The 16,248-nt window shown below is 40.4% G+C and overlaps 1 protein-coding gene across 4 annotated transcripts; it reads right to left on the reverse strand.

Moving 5' to 3' along the window:
* Positions 1-1,403: 1,403 nt before the first annotated feature.
* ndel1a (nudE neurodevelopment protein 1-like 1a) lies at positions 1,404-15,862 on the reverse strand. 4 transcript variants are annotated; one of them, XM_005725769.1, is made up of 10 exons: positions 15,755-15,862; positions 13,646-13,742; positions 9,957-10,110; positions 7,092-7,240; positions 6,010-6,146; positions 5,705-5,878; positions 5,217-5,311; positions 4,981-5,117; positions 4,809-4,843; positions 2,413-2,481 (listed from the first exon to the last, which is right to left on the reverse strand). In XM_005725769.1, exons 2-10 carry the CDS (start codon positions 13,729-13,731, stop codon positions 2,471-2,473), a joined length of 978 nt encoding a protein of 325 aa, XP_005725826.1. In that variant the 5' UTR covers positions 13,732-13,742; positions 15,755-15,862; the 3' UTR covers positions 2,413-2,470. The 4 variants fall into 4 exon arrangements, with proteins under 4 accessions (XP_005725825.1, XP_005725824.1, XP_005725826.1 ...); XM_005725770.1 differs by having other exon boundaries at positions 2,419-2,478; XM_005725768.2 differs by lacking the exon at positions 4,809-4,843 and having other exon boundaries at positions 1,404-2,478.
* Between the last annotated feature and the right edge of the window lie 386 nt (positions 15,863-16,248).

Raw genomic sequence — 16,248 nt, forward strand, 5'->3', positions numbered from 1 at the left:
ACCTGTGTTTTCTAGTCTAAAAACTTTTTAACAAGCCGATTGCATTTTGTTACACAGAGTTCTGCTATTCAAGAACACTTTAACACACAGCCTGGGGGGTTTGAACCAATGACCTTCTAACTAGCAGACAACCCACCCTACCTGCTAAGCCACAGCTGTCCACAGGTAGATGCAAACACACAGGCCTTATTTGTCCATGAACTCCTCTTACACGATGTGGAGTTGCACTACCAAACTTGGTACGCTATAGCACCCTGAAGGTTCTTATCTACATCAGATGTTATGTCATCATGTTTCCTAAGAACAACCTAGTAACCAGCTAAAAGGACCTATTTTTAGCCTTTACGCACATGTCACACATTTTAAAAGCATTGTAGAATTTTAATTTCATGACATGAAAATTAAGTTTCAGCCACATAAGTTGAATAATAAAAACACTAAATGGTTCTTATATTATAAAGCCATCACGTTGCCTGTCAGCCACATAGCAAGAGGCCAAAATGAAACATTTTCAGCATAAAAAAAAAAAATCTACAACCTATTTCTTATTTATTCATTTTTTAAAACCTTTTCCCTGAGAGATTAAGCAGAGATGGACCAAATCACTATTGTAGCACAGGCATGTACTAGTAGAATAAAGCAGGGTAAGATTCAGGGCGTGGCTATGAAACCAATAGGTGACATCACTGTGGTTACTTGTATCTTGTATCTGAAGTTCATTAGTATAGATATATGTAAGAATCTTCTTAGAATATTTCTAGTAGTGGAACAATTAAATTTTTTTTTTTTTTTTTTTTTTAATCCACAGAAATAATTTCCAGTTTTCAAGTCTTCTACAGTCTTTTTAGACTGACATAAAAATATAATTTGACAGCATCAACACATCTGAGAACTGGGTATGGGTGTTTTTCCTGACGACGGGGCGATCGTGGCTCAAGAGTTGGGAGTTCGCCTTGTAATCGGAAGGTTGCCGGTTCGAGCCCCGGCTTGGACAGTCTCGGTCGTTGTGTCCTTGAGCGAGACACTTCACCCGTTGCCTACTGGTGGTGGTCAGAGGGCCCGGTGGCGCCAGTGTCCGGCAGCCTCGCCTCTGTCAGTGCGCCCCAAGGTGGCTGTGGCTACAATGTAGCTGCCATCACCAGTGTGTGAATGGGTGGATGACTGGATATGTAAAGCGCTTTATAAATACAGGCCATTACCATTTACTTATAGATTCAGTCAAATCTGATTTAAATAACATCTTCAGTTTTCTTGTTATTTTTCTGGAATACCAAAACAACACTAATATGAAAAGCTCACCGTATTCTAATTTCTAAACTGATACAACAGAAAAACAGCAAACATTAATATTTGAGAAGAGAATGAAAAGTAGTCTTTGCCTTGAGAATAACTTCAAGAACCAAGTAAAACAAAATCAGTGTGGTATAATTACATCTTTTATTGAAACATGCTATAAAAGAAATTAAAAATAAATTAAACCCACAAACAGGCAATATTGCACTCTAATGAAAAAAACAAAAAACAAAAACCCAACAACAAAAAACAAAACAAGGTCAAAGTGCTTCACTTGCAACTGAGAAAGGTTTGTGCATCAATTCAAAGAACAAAATGTGGATAAAACGTTTCGACTACAGGCTGTAAGAATGCTGGTTAACTGGTCCGAACACTATGACAGCACTACTTTAACTGGCTGCCTGTCAATAACGATCAATATGACCAATACTGTACACGTCATGTCACACGGTTCAGAAGTTACATGGTGTGTTTGGCTCACTGAAAAACTCCCGACTCTGTGGAACTAAATAAGAAGTCAAATACAAGCGCACGAGGATGGCGCCAAAAGCCAGAATCACCCAAAAATCACTACCTGGAAAGGCTCTTGGAAACCTCAATAATTGGTGGAGTCACAGGCCACATGGCAGAGTTATTTAGGACATCCGCATCCAATAAACCTGCTGATTTTTATAATTAGAGGGTTCAGCAGTGGTTTAACTGAAGTAATTTAAGTTAAAGATCAGTGAAGAGGCTGCTTAGATTTAAAAACAAAAAAGCAACTCATCATAATTTCCAAGACTAACTGCATAAGATTTCCCTTTCCAGATGATATGCCATTCTTAGAAACCACTTCACATGTCAGGGGAGATCCTTGAGGTAAAAAAAAAAAAGCAGAGGGGTGCTTTAACAGTCTTTGTGAGCAAACAGTGGATACAGTAACACATCATATACAGACTAATTTACAGCAAACGAAGCACAAGTGAGGACAGACAGACAGAGAGGCAGCGCGGGAAGACGAGGAGATGAGCCACAGTAACAGTAAGTTTTACAGTATTAGCCTTTCGTGATCCCTCTTTTTGCGCCTTCTCTTCCTGTTGTGTTTCATGTTGGCATCACAAAGCCAGGGGCACTAAACCGTGGGAGGAGGCGGCGGGAGGAGCGGTGATGGCCATCCGGGTACCAGCTTCGAGTCCGTTCACGGTCCTGCTGCGAGAAAACAAACTTTTGAAACAAAAGGTCCCGGAAGCAGATACACGAATCCACCCGTTACCAGCCACCAATCAAAGCCTCCACACAGTTAAAGCCGTTTAATTTGAATGCAAACAAGGTGGTCAGTATGGAAGCCCATTGGTGCCAGATTATGAAAGCCAGGAATCGGATATAATAAAAATGATCAGTCATGAAAATAAATAAAGATAGATCAAATATATGTTTTTAAAAGCAGCTGAGATAGTCGATATAAATGTGTCCAATAATCTGTATGTTCTCAATCATAAACATAAAAGTAATAATCATCAATAATCAAAGGACCACCTGGCTGGCTGAAAAGGTTTTTAGCTTTCACTTAAAAATGGATAAAAACAGCTAAATTCATGACATATGTCAGCTGGCACACTTTCTATGCCAGGAGCTACAACTAACATAAATACAAAGATATAAATTTGGTAGAAATGTAAAAAATAATAATAGTATCTCTCAGCCCAGTACAAATATTTAATGTGGCTCTAAAACACATGATTACGATTTCTCTACATCTACCTATTATATACCCATCCACCTATACTTTCCCTCAACAGCTGTTTTTAAGATGCACACAATTAGAAGAAAATTGGCTCAAAGTTATGGTGGCCCCAAAGGGAGAAGATGTCAAATAAATAAAGAAATAAAAGCTTGTTTGAGACAGAATGAACAGACACGCTGCATCAATACTCTGTATAAAATAAAGACAAATTATTTTCTGCTCTAGTAGAGACTTAAGTATATACTTACTAAACTACTGTATTCAAGTAAAAATTTATCTACTGTATTGTAGATACATAAGGGAAAATGAGATCAGATAGCTTCAAAGCTTTGGTCGGTTTTACTTTATCAAAAACTGCCAACACAGGTCGAAGCACCGACCGGCACAGCGGGAGGTGGCTCTGTCCTCATTATCAAACGCCCTTCATCTCACACAGGACAACAGCTGCATAGCAGACATGAGGCAATATTAGCAAACACAGGCATGTGCCGCTAAAAATAAAAGTTTAACGCAGAAACTGGGAAGGAAGCAGGAGAGTCACCCAGAGTAATCCAACTGGTTTCACCGCGTTCTTTTGTGGGTCACAGTTGGGGCATGAAAGGCATCCTCTGTGTGGTAGGAGTTTGAAAAGCACAGAAATATGAGCTTTGGAGGAGTGCCAGTGAAACTACATTTTCAAGACTGGGCTGGGCATTGTGTGGAAGTTTTCTTTACTGGTATCGAACTGGTGTTTCTGTGTATCCAAATTCCTGTGCCGACGGAAAAGCACATTTCTCAGTGTTACAAAGTTTTTCCATGAACAGTGTGAATAAAGTTACAAAAATCTGTCTGAATTAGGCCAAAAAATAAAAAAAATAAGTCTACAACCCTAACTACGATGTATTGTCAATTATACCACCTGACACTTTTTACTTGTCATTTTTAAATAGATCTTGAAACAAAATTACTTTTATTGCAGCTCTGGTGATTTCTTGGAACTTCATTTATTGAAGTATAAAGTCATTTTTTCTTAATAAATGGCCAGACATAGCTGAATGTGACTGTACTCTTCATAAGACCTCCCTGCTCTGAAGTCACCCAGACAATGCCCTTGTTGTGCACACATACTCTGCCTATTTATATTTCTCTCGCACAGCAGAAACACTACACTTCCTCTGGCTGCCAGTCCCCACAGTAAGGATCTGTTGGCAACATAAGCATGAAGAGCAAAAAAAATTCAAGCTGAACAAAACCGTTGTCATCATATACAACAATAAACCAACACCTGGATCCTGTTAGCAGGTGTTATTATATACTCATATTAGGTAGTGCTTACTAATAAGGTTCTTGAGCCACTTGTGGCTATATTTCCCAACTTCATCAGGACGTTGGTTTTCATTTTATGTTTGTTGTAAATTAAATTCATAAATATGTACACATCCATGTGGGAGGTGTTAGCACCCTAAATAAATCCAATCCGACTGAAGATTCTCTCGTGAATCATCTCCTGAGGGACTTCCAGCCATAAATTAAAACAAATAAAAAGGTATGGCAAAAACGGACTTTGTTAATAGCATTACTGGTTAGATCTGGAGCTGAAAACAAACACTTTATACTAGTATAGACAAGAAAAACATGAATCAGGTCACTTTAGAGTTGAGAGATTATTTCAGCAGCACCACGCCACCACCACTAAATGGTTATCCAGCCCACACTTATTTCTATGAGATGGGAAAAGAGGCTTGTTAAGGAGCAGCGGCAGCATGCATGGCCCTCTACACACTTGCATAACAGGTGAAGGAGCTACAATTACCCCAAATTAATGCAGGGAATATGACCATCTCAGTCCTGCTGGGGGGGAAAAAACAAATGCACACCATCTCAGATACTCGTCCTTATTCACGCAACAATACAACCATGCTGTCCACACTTACATGTGACAGTAATGGGCAATAAAACTACAGACTGAATGTGCTTTCACTCACGCTTTATCAAAATATGACGTATGGAGCGCTTGGGAGTAGTTTGCATTCAGCGCGTTGCTGTTGTCGAGAGCGAACGTCTTCCGAGCTTTCTGGTCTTTGGCAAAGTTCCTGCAGGCGGCGAGCTTCGACTCGAGAGCCTGTGAGGACACAAAAGATGAAGAGGAAAGATAGAGGACTTCCGACATGACGCCAGAGGTGGAAATGAGAACCAGAAACAGGGAGGAGGAAAGACTCACCCCAACTTTCCGGAGCAAATCACTGACAATGTTGAGGGCTGATATTCTGGCCGAGGGGGTCAGAGGTGAGTTGCTGCCATAGCCATTTGATAGCACTAGTTAGAAAAAAGTAAAGAAACCAATTTATTCCTCCAATTTTTATTTTATTAAATCTTTTACAGAGTTCAAAATCATTATTCTGTTTAAGCAATTAGTTCCCCCTGTTTAATAACCTCTTGGCAGATTTCAGACACTTATTTATGAATATTTATTACATTAAAGACATTAAAATCAACTGTTAATCTGCTATATTTTTATAATTGAGCCAAAATATATTAAAAGGTTTTCATGGGGTCTTTGCTGCACTTTAACTGCACAAGAACTGATTATACAGCTGGGTCATTACAGAAATAAATTTTCTGCATGCAAATATACGCGCAGCACAACATTTAAATAAAGAGCTACATGTCTGTACTTGCATGTTGAGGGGAAAGACGTTGTGCAGCTACCTGTTTGGTTGGCAAAGGCGTTGTCCAGACCTTTGCTCAGTGGGGTAGCCGGCAGGGAGAGGGAGGCCTGCACAGCCGTGTCCATCTTCACGTTATCCTGTGTGGGTGAACTCGGAGCGGACATCCTGGTTACGTCTGCCTGCCTCTCTCGCACGGCGAGCTCCTGCCGTAAATCTTTTTTTTTTTAAAAAAAGAAAAGATAATTGTAACAAATATATATAGGAAAACCCAGATTTTAACCTTCAGAGGAGAAAGACTGCAGCAGCTGCACATTAATGAGCTCGAGTTCATGAGTGAGTAATCACCTCTGGCTTCATCCTTTAATCTTTGCACCGAGACCAGCAGCGACTCCTTCTCATCCAGCTCGCTCTCCAGGAAGGCATTCCTCTCAATGGCCTGGTTCAGACGCTGCTCGAAGTTCTCAAGAGACACGATAGTTGCTCTAGAAGAAATATTTTTAAAAAGGAAAAAAAAACAAAAAAAAAAACGACTTCAGTAATTATGTGCAAATAACCTCAGAGGCATGTTCTCTGCAGACACTAGTGCATGAATTATAATGAGTAAGTAATCAATATCTGAGGCTTATCTATTGATTTTAATCCAGCTTTGTCCAGCAATCAACTGACTTGAAGCCATTTGTTAATTGCAATGAGATCCTAGAATTTTATCTCTTGCAAATTTTTATAAAAATGTAACCAACATCACAAAGTAGGCAAGAAACAGAAGTGTGTTTGCACTTACTTAAGGTAGCGTCATTTGTTTATTATGCTGAATATTCTACATGATCACAGCAACAAAGCTAAAACCTAAAAATCAAGTTGAAACTTTCAGAGGCTGAAAACAAATGAAGCCAATGTGAAGTAGCTACAGCTGCAGTTCCTCCAAAGGCCACTGGGGGCTGGCGCTGAAAGAGTCATTTTCTTGGCTATGCTGAACTGCTCTGCTCTTTGCAGCTTCACCCTTTACTGTTAGATGTGATATATTATCATCATATACTGTACACAAAAGATGGATGTAACTATCACGATATGACTTAACTTTCAGAATACCACCATATTATTGTTGTTGTTGTGATTTTTGTTTTATTTTGTTTTGTTTTTTTAGCTGTAGTTACCACATTTGGAGAAGAGGGTGGAGTTAGAAAAACGATGTTAGCAAGCTGTACCAGAGATAGATTACTGCTTTGACTCTTGCTCATCAAAACTGAAGCGCACATGACTGGGTGGTCTAGTAGTGCATGTAAATGCACAGTGATCTGTATTGTTTGTCCAATATTTTCATTAAAGGTGCATAAACACCACAAACATGGTCAAATGGTTCACACAGCACAAAGGAAACTTTCAGACTGTTTTATTTTATTTAGTAAGTATTAAGAGTCCAAACAGACCTTTTGGCTCTTTCCAGATCATCGTTGGACTGCTCGAGCTCTCTGACGTATTTGTGAAGCTGCTCCTTGATGCTGCGCGTTTGGCCGAGGTCGTCCTCCAGCATGGAGATCTGCTTGTAGCTCTGAGAGTACTGCTGCTCCAGCTTCTCCTGAGGAGGAGGGCATACAACATGTACTGAACATCTGACTGCATGCATTTAAACACATGATTGAACAGCTCCCAAAGCACGCTGCCATACATTTTTCAGTGCTCCATTCATTTTCCCTTTCCATTTAAAAAAAAAAAAAAAAAAAAAAAAAAGCAGCAGTGTGACCCATTTATCCACCAGCTCTGAGACAATTGGCATGATAAACACCACCGGGCCTGTCTGCGTGTCTGACCTACATCTGCTGATAAATGACTGAGCTGCAGCCAGCCGCAGAAAGGCCAGACAGTCCTCTCGTTCAGCAGGTCCAATTAACAGAGTTTAAAAGCACAAACGCTGAGATAAATCTGAAGCTCTGATTTGTGCAGCAGTCTACATGCACAAACACAGCACGAGAATATTACTCACAAATCAGAAAATAACACTTAAGATTAGGTTGTGTTTCATGAACATCTGTAAAGGACTACTTTCTTAATCAAACGTTTTCAGAACGTTAGTATATTTTCTGAGATGTGATGCATTATGAATGCTTTTAGTTCACCATAAAGAGTTTGATAAATGTGCATTTATAAAAAACGTACTTGGCCCCTCACCCAGGACCAATTTGCTTTGAGATAATCTGTAGGAAATGGATGGACGGAAGGCGAGAGGAGGATTATCCAGGATATGTTTGTTGACTTGTCCATTAAAGGTTTTTAGCCATTGAGCGTGTGCTCTCACGCTCGAAACTGCTTCAAACTCCAACATGCAACTGACATCTTTTCTTACAGTCTACGATAAATATTCACAACTTTATTCAGTTAGTTTTGTGCTGTTTATCTTTGTGGTTTGTTAGTCAGTCCTAGGCCATTTTCTTTGTACCCGTGTTATTTTATAAGGGTGCTGTTTTGTGTCCTTTTTATGTTTTAGGAAAAATTCAAATTCCTACATCCTGTTTCAGAAATTTTTCCTTTAAAGCTTTGTTAAGATACAAAGCTATGGTGTGTGTGTAGTAAAATTAGAACCATGAGACATGCCCCAGTGTTGCGCCAACATCTCACCAGTGCTGCATTTCCTCCAAATCAAAGGTGTGAAGTCAGCGCTGCTGAAAGTGAAACCTGTCAGACACCTTGGCACAAACATGTTTTCCCTGCAGGTGGCTCGACTCACCCGGCTTGAAACACGGACTCAGAAATGAGCCACTTGGATTTGGTAATTATGGAGCGAGAATAACAGCGAGACACAATCCGATGCATTATTTATGAGAGTGGCACAGATCAGCTGCATCAGTATACAGCCAGATTAGGGCAGAACAGGTGGTGAGATTGGAAGGATATACCTCAGATTCCCACTGCAGCGAGATTACCATTTAGATTGCACTTTAAAACATCTCATCTCCAGGACTGTACTCAGTTTTCATGGAGGCCAGTAAACTACAGGATAACGTTACAGCTAGAAATCCAACAAAGGCAGGGCCACAAAAATAAGAGGTGTTGTTCTTTGAGAAGGCAGCCAATAAACATTTATTCTGCAAGACATCGCTTCTACAGGAGCAGCAGCTGTTACAGGCCCACTTCTCTTCACTCCCAGGAGACTACACTCAAGGGCAGCAGATGATAGATGGCGACGAAAAAAGCCCTCATATTTATTTCAAGGATACGTGTGAAGACACTCGCCTAATGTCTTGTTAATATTAGAAACATATATACATAATGCTGGCCTCATCATAAATGCAGAGTGAGAGAGAAAGTCACAGTGAAGGTCTTCTTTAGGTTCACCACATAAATCTGAGAAGCTTAATGAGATACAGTTAGATTGTTAAAATAAGCCATTATGGCTCAGTAGCAATTATTCTATCAGGCTTTTAATTAACCAATTAAAATCAGCTTGTTCGTAAAATGCCAGAAAATGGCACCAAAAGCTGACAAGGATTTTTCCTGACCACATGGTGGCACTGACATGTTGATCACCTGATTCTCAGCTCTTAAATCTAACCCATCAAAAACATGTTAAAAACATTCAGGATGACTAAATTAACTTAGAACATGACAATTTATGGTTTAGGTAAATTAACTAGATTAAGAAAAAGGTCATTAGAGAGGCTTAGAGGTGCTGGTTATAGCTAGCTTTTAGCATGCTAAGCTATGCTAAACTACCAGGTGTTCTGGGAATCCATCCTACCTGTTGTTTCTGCACATGCGCACAACACGAAATTCAGTGCCAAACTGTCCTACCTATTGGAATTTATGCTAGAATTATTGTGCGACAGCGGAAATGTCCATAAACTACAAACAGTAGGACGGTTTGCCAAAGTGCGCAAACTTAAAATAATGTATTCTAGCATGCAGGCCTCACGGTGAGCACAACGACCTATCAGATAAAGCGGTTACTCCATATAGATATTAATTACGTGGTGTCATGTATATATTGCTGAAGTGTGGTCGGTCACATTGGACATGATTACAAGGGGAAATTGTGCATTTCCTGATGGGTTGGTGGAACAAAATTGGGAGCACTGCACCAAAGCTTACAGATTGCAAACCAAAAAAAACAAAACACTGCTGTGCCAGATTAGGCCCCCGGGGCTTTAGTTTGACACCAAATAATGGATGTAGCCCATACAATGCCACCCACTAATTAGTAAAAAATCACATTATGATGCCTCAAAATATCTATGATGGAAGTCATGTCCATCTTTTATAGAGTCTATGGTCAGCTTTCCACAGACTGCAGCAGTTACCTTGAGAGTTTCAGCCTCATTCTTGAGTCTGTTGTTCTCAGACTGCAGGTCCTTCATTCGATGCTCGGCCTGGCCAAGCTGTGCTTCCAGCTCAGCCTCCAGCTCCCTGCTCCCCTCCTGAAACTCCAGCAGCTCCTCCTGAGCCTCCTCACAGCTGTGGGCAGACACACAGAAAGCCATTAGACGACAAGTCGAGACAGAAAGAGGTAGACGTGCAAGCCTGGGAGACACGGCTGGTGGATGCATTCATCAAACTTTACAGCTGGATATGGTTTTATTTTTATCGCCGTTGCATCTCCTCTGGGCGCTCGAGATCTGACCCAGATACAATTCCCCAAACTCGAATGCAATTTGTGTCACCTACTTTGTAAAGGGGGTGTTTTTAAGGGTTTTAACCCTTTAATTTCTCCTAAGAGATGAACTGCTATAAAATATTAACTAAGGAATTAATATTTAAAGACTAACAGTTGCTTTTGTGCAAAATTTACTTCTGCAAATAGTGACCGCTTTACCCCACATCCACACACCCGAACTACAGCGTCACTATAAAAACTGATTTATTCCCTGTACTTTGCTCCTTTTCTGAAATCTCAGATTCAGCTTTTGTCTTCAAGACTTTTTAACTGGGCCAGTTTTTACTCGTCTTTATGTTTATGAGACAAGGGTTGAGAGCAAGACTGAAGCCCATCCATCATCTGGATGGAAACTGCACAGATTGCTCCTGATGGAACATGATTTTTCAACAGAGTACAGAAATTCTTGCTTGTCAAGTCAATTTTTGATGTAATCTAACACAACATAATTTACCAGAGACGCTCAATCAGATTAAGATCTGAAGAGCTTTCAGGCCATGGATCTGAAATGTTCTTGATGATCTCTGAGTCACTTAGTTATCACCTTCTCTTTGTGACATGGTCCTCGATTGTGCGGGAAAAATGCAAAGATTGTCACCAAATAGCTTAAGGGTTGTTACAAGAAGTTGAGGATGTTTTTAATATAGTCAATCTTTAAACAGCAGGTCGGACAAGAAGAATCCACAAATGCCAACGAAACAAACCCTGGTATGCTTGGAATTGACGTCACTGTTGAAGCTGTTGCTAACTTCTTACCATACCTTGCGAGTCTGTAACAGTCTGTTATGAAACAGTCAATGATTTACCATCTTTACAGCTTTACAGGCCGCTGCAGTCGATCTTGTCTAGTAAAAACAGCTGACACTATTGTGCCAGCTGACATGCTGGCAGTGAGGTCAAACTGAAATTTGTGTTTTAACCAAGAAGTGCGTCTCTGACTCTCCAACGTAACCTTCGAAACATACAACGAGCCACATGATCCTGGACCAGCTTTACCGCAAAGTGCTGATTATGTAAGTGTCTGCTGATGTGGTCACTGAGAGACTGATACACGGACACACACACACACACACACAGCTGTCTAAAAATGGCATCATGGGAGCTGAAGTGCTCGGGGTGGCACCGAGCCAAGGCATCCATTTGTTTTCAAAGCCACCGCGGTAATGTCGAGCCAGGCCGGGCTTTGAACTGGTTTCGCTCTGAAAAGGTTGGCTGTCACACATTTGCACACTGGTGCCTCCTCTTTCCCTACATTCAAAACCAGACAGCATGACAAGGGAACCCTTTGTGGGCCAAACACACTCATGTCATATTGTTTTGCTCATTCAAAGTTCAAACCCGAGGTCCTCTGTTATCGCTGTACAGTGGTGAAGAATCATGATATTGCTTTGCTACTTAGCGCACAGGACAGCACTGCTGGGCTTTGTATTATTCTGTGTAGCTGTTCACAATGTACCTCTGTACCTCAGAGACACAAACTGGGAACTGTCCTTCACTTATATGACCCCAATAAACATGGCCTCCACTCTGAAGGAAGCCCATTGTCTTACATAATCAGGCGTAGGCCTGAGCTTGTTTCCTGTAGCACCTATTGTTGACATTTCAATCAGCTGATCTTAATCAAGCGGCGTATAGAGCACAGAAATAGGTTTCATACAAATGCAGCAATCTTTACACGATGAATGAACAACAGTGAGAATCTGCACAGAAAAATCATTCAAAGATGGGACAAAGAGACGTGGGAGCCTTTTATGTTTAATGTGAAATATGAGCTGCCGCTGTGGGAAGAAACTGAGAAGGAAGATTTCACTGCTTGTCTCACAAGTGTCACCGGAGATGCCAACAGCGGCTGCTAATTGAAAGTCTAAGACTGACAGATAGCAGATAAAGCATTTCTCCCACAGACACAAAGAGCGGACTGGTTACCATCAGATCTTGTGATTCAAATGTCGCTAACAAAGACGTCTCTCAGTTCAGAAGTAGCTGCACAGAGATCATTTACATAGGTTAAAGGTTGCAGCACCAGTAAGAAGTAGTAGGACTTCAGCTAATGACTGCATTACACTTGACACAATCACACGCACGTTTATACAAAAGCTTTTTTCTATACTTAAGTGCTCTCAGCCTAATTTTAACACACTCACACTCTGATGGATGTGTCAGGGGTAACTCGGGGTTCAGTCCCTTGCCCAGAGATCCTTCAAAACACAGACTAGAGGAGCCGGGGATCAAACCCCTGACCTACTGACTGGTAGACGACCTGTTCTGCCTTCTGAGATATAAAGGTGTATGTATAAAGATAAAATAACCAGTGCTAATCAACTGCAAACTGAAGTTTAATGCTCATTGTTTTACTTTTAACAATAAAACTCTAATCAATCATATTAGCTAAACATGTGTTGTATTACCAATTAAGTTTGTCATTTTAAAATGTTAAAGAATTATGAATTATATACATTTTACTGTACAGCATCACCATGCTGGTGATCTCAAAGATGTTGGGTAGGTTTGAAATACTGGGGAGATATGGTTACTTTATGGTGCCTGCTTTGTGTACAGGGGAGTTGTCATGTTGAAACAAGGATGGGCAAAAACACCATAGTCTAAAACATCACTGAACTGCACAATGCAGCTTTGTTATATAAAGAAGCAAGATCAAAACAACCTCCAACCTAAAGCAGAAGTCACATAAGGGGATCTTTATTTAAAGCAGTAACAAATGTATACTGTACTGGAATAAAAATAATGCTTTCATTTTAGCTCACATGTTCCAGTTTTGAATGACAATACCTCTGAAATGAAGGATGTATTGCATATCTTACCGATTACTGGGAGGAACAGTGGCACATTTGAGCTTTTACTTCCCATTAACCTTCATTTCAATGCTGTGCACGAGGAGTTGAATACTTTATGCTTTGGTCGCCTCTGAGGAGGATTTTTCAATTTCCCCAGGTACCATATAAAAGCTTGGCTCACCTGAGTTTTATCAGGTTCAATGTGCATGAAAGACACAGTGGTACTTGAGCATCAAGGTGCACAATAACCAAATGTACCTACAGTTAAAAGATTAAGTTTGTGCATTTTTTCCTCCTGTCAATGCATCTTCTACCACAAGTAACTCTTGACCAAAGAGAAGTTAAAGCCCCAAACGCTGAATTAGCAGAGGAAGAAGATGGGAAAACTACGCTGGACTTCACCAGATAATCTTTTCATGAGATTTGTTGATTAAGAGTAAAAAATACAAAACTATACCTGCATTATTATTTAACTAAATGTGCTGAGGCACTGATGTTACTGAAGGAGAAACAGAGCCTGCACAGTGTGTATTGTACAGACCTTTTCTTGTACTTGAAGGAAAGAGTCTTCCAGAAGTCGATTTCCTCATCTTTTGAGGAGAATTTCGGTATCATATCCATTTCCATGGCAAAAAAATCTACACAGGAGGGAATCGGGAAACAAGCGTGATTTCAGTGGGATAAAGACAATCCTACAAAAGACGAAAGGTTAACAGATGAAGTATAAACATTTGAGAAAAACCCATTTTCTTCTCATAGTCGTTCTTCTAAGCCTTAAAGCTCTCTCAATCCCCAGCAAGGCGGCAAACATCTAAAGACACAACATCAAGTGAGAACTAGACTCACAAATCAATGAGTCAAACTACAGCTGGGAGCTAATCATCAAAAGGACTCCCTACAGACTGCAAGAAACCCAACAGAGGCAACTGCAGAGCACGCAGCATTCAAATGTGCTTTCCAGGCTTTAAAAAAATAAAAATAAAAATAAGAGCAACCACTCCTGAAAAACAGCATTTTTAATTTGATGTACAGCCTTCTGTATGATTAAATATATCATAGATTGGCTCAAATAAGACTCCACAGGCTTGTTTAGGCTGTGTATAATGCCTCCTATGTGTAACACCCGATGGGCCTAGATGTTAATGCAAAGCACAGTTCACAGAGGTAACAATGAGACCGGGAGCCTCATTGATAACTTTTAGGGGGAATTTAAATCCCCAAACACCAAACCAGTTGTGAGCAGGAGCGGATGGGAACACTAGGCTGCAGATCCAGCAAGAACTGGACAAATGATTTTGGAGGATAGTTTTGCTCTCGTGAGATCTGCTGAGGTCTAAGTTAATCAATAGGCAAAATCAGTGAAGGTACCAGTCCAATTCCAACTCTGTCTCACCTTCTCTTAGAACATGAAGAATACCCGATGCAGACAAGAGAACACAGTGATAGTATGAAGCCTGACATTTTTCACAGGGGTAGCACAGCTTCTCTTTGGTGCTATGGATGTAATAGTTCCCACAGTGGGTCTACATTTCTAGTTTATTTGCCACATAAGGGAACAGGAACTGCTAAATGAGCATCAAAGCTCAAATTAATCTTTAATCACTCCTCTGTGCTCCACCACTGGGACTCACTCCTGAGATTCAAAACCACTGCTTTAAGCTACCCTTCTTTTTATTGGCTGCCGCTCATAAATAGAAAGGTTGACCGGTGAGTGGGTGGGTGGGGCTTCTGTGTCCAAGATTACCATATTAGCGACATCTGCTCTCTTTGACATCAAAGACCCAAGAGCAGGAAATGACTGTCTGAAATGAAGTGTTTAGAGCAGTGTGAAGTCTGGGCCATATCATATCTGGGCCAGCAGGTAGTTAGCTTAACTGAGGGAAACATCTGGACTAATTCCACTAAATCTAACAAATTAGCAGTAAATTTCACATTTTGAGTAAAATAACCGAATCTAATCTTGAACTAGGGGATGAAAAAAATATATAAAATAATTTGAAGGCCATTCAAGCAGAAATCCTATTAACTTTTTATAGCACAGGATGCAAAAATGTATTCTGTCATCCTTTGAATAATTCAGCTTTATATTATAGCCAACACTCACGGCTCGAAGGAGAAATTATAGCCGGGGAACAGCAGCACACACTGGAGCCGCTGTTTCCCAAATTAATGGGATTATTATTTTTCATTTAGTTTTTATAAAGTCTGTCGATTTAAATAGGCGTAGGTGCAAACTAAGGGTGGTTTGAACAGGCCACATCACTGCGGGGTGAAATATTAACCTTTAAATAACCTGATCTCAATTCCTCACTCAGAAAAATGACCCTGTTGAACACGGACCATATGTCGAGCCAACCACAGCCCCGCCGAAGGTGATAAACATTTTCACTACAAGAAAAGCAATGTAAAAAAAAATCCACCTCAAATTAAATAATCGGGTTAGCGTTGGAAACATAACACAGGATTGGAGATGATACCAAGCTTGGCGGCTGAAAACGTGCAGATGATGTTGAGGATGATGATGATGCGCTCAGCTGTCAAAACTGGGTGTGCAAAGGAGCCGAACGAACCGACGACACGCTGCTCTCGGTGTTTCACCTCCATTTGTTTTCCACTACAAAAATAAAATAAAGGATAATGAACTCGGTACCTGAACAGAGCTGTTTATCGGTCCATCCTGCACGGCTGTCCGAGCTGCCGAGGCCAACCGTCCCCTCCAACGTCTGCTGATCTCTGCTGCTCACAGGAGCGTTTAAAGGGAAACACACCCTCCACACAGATCCTTCTTATTTCCGCACCTCAGCTATAATTTGGATCCTTATGCCAGAATATTCACAAGGCTGAGAATATGTGGAGAATATTTTACTGATAATAACAATAATAATAATAATTAATATTATTTTGTCTGAGGTGAAAGATCCTCATAGTCAGTGAATAATGAGTAGATCAGCTCAGATGATAAAATTAAATATTTAATTTCTAATACAGTAAAGAGCTGTGTTTTTTGGTTGGCTGTTGTTTATATAAAGAAAAGAAAATGCAATAAAAAATAAAAAGTAAAATTATGGTTAGGAGTGGATTTCATCAACTCGTGCCTTTTTTGCTCGCGAGCTTCACTGCTGCTCATGAACTGCGCATAACACT

The sequence above is a fragment of the Pundamilia nyererei genome, unplaced genomic scaffold, assembly GCF_000239375.1.
Source record: "Pundamilia nyererei isolate P.nyererei 1_Seehausen unplaced genomic scaffold, PunNye1.0 scaffold00017, whole genome shotgun sequence".
Lineage (NCBI taxonomy): Eukaryota > Metazoa > Chordata > Actinopteri > Cichliformes > Cichlidae > Pundamilia > Pundamilia nyererei.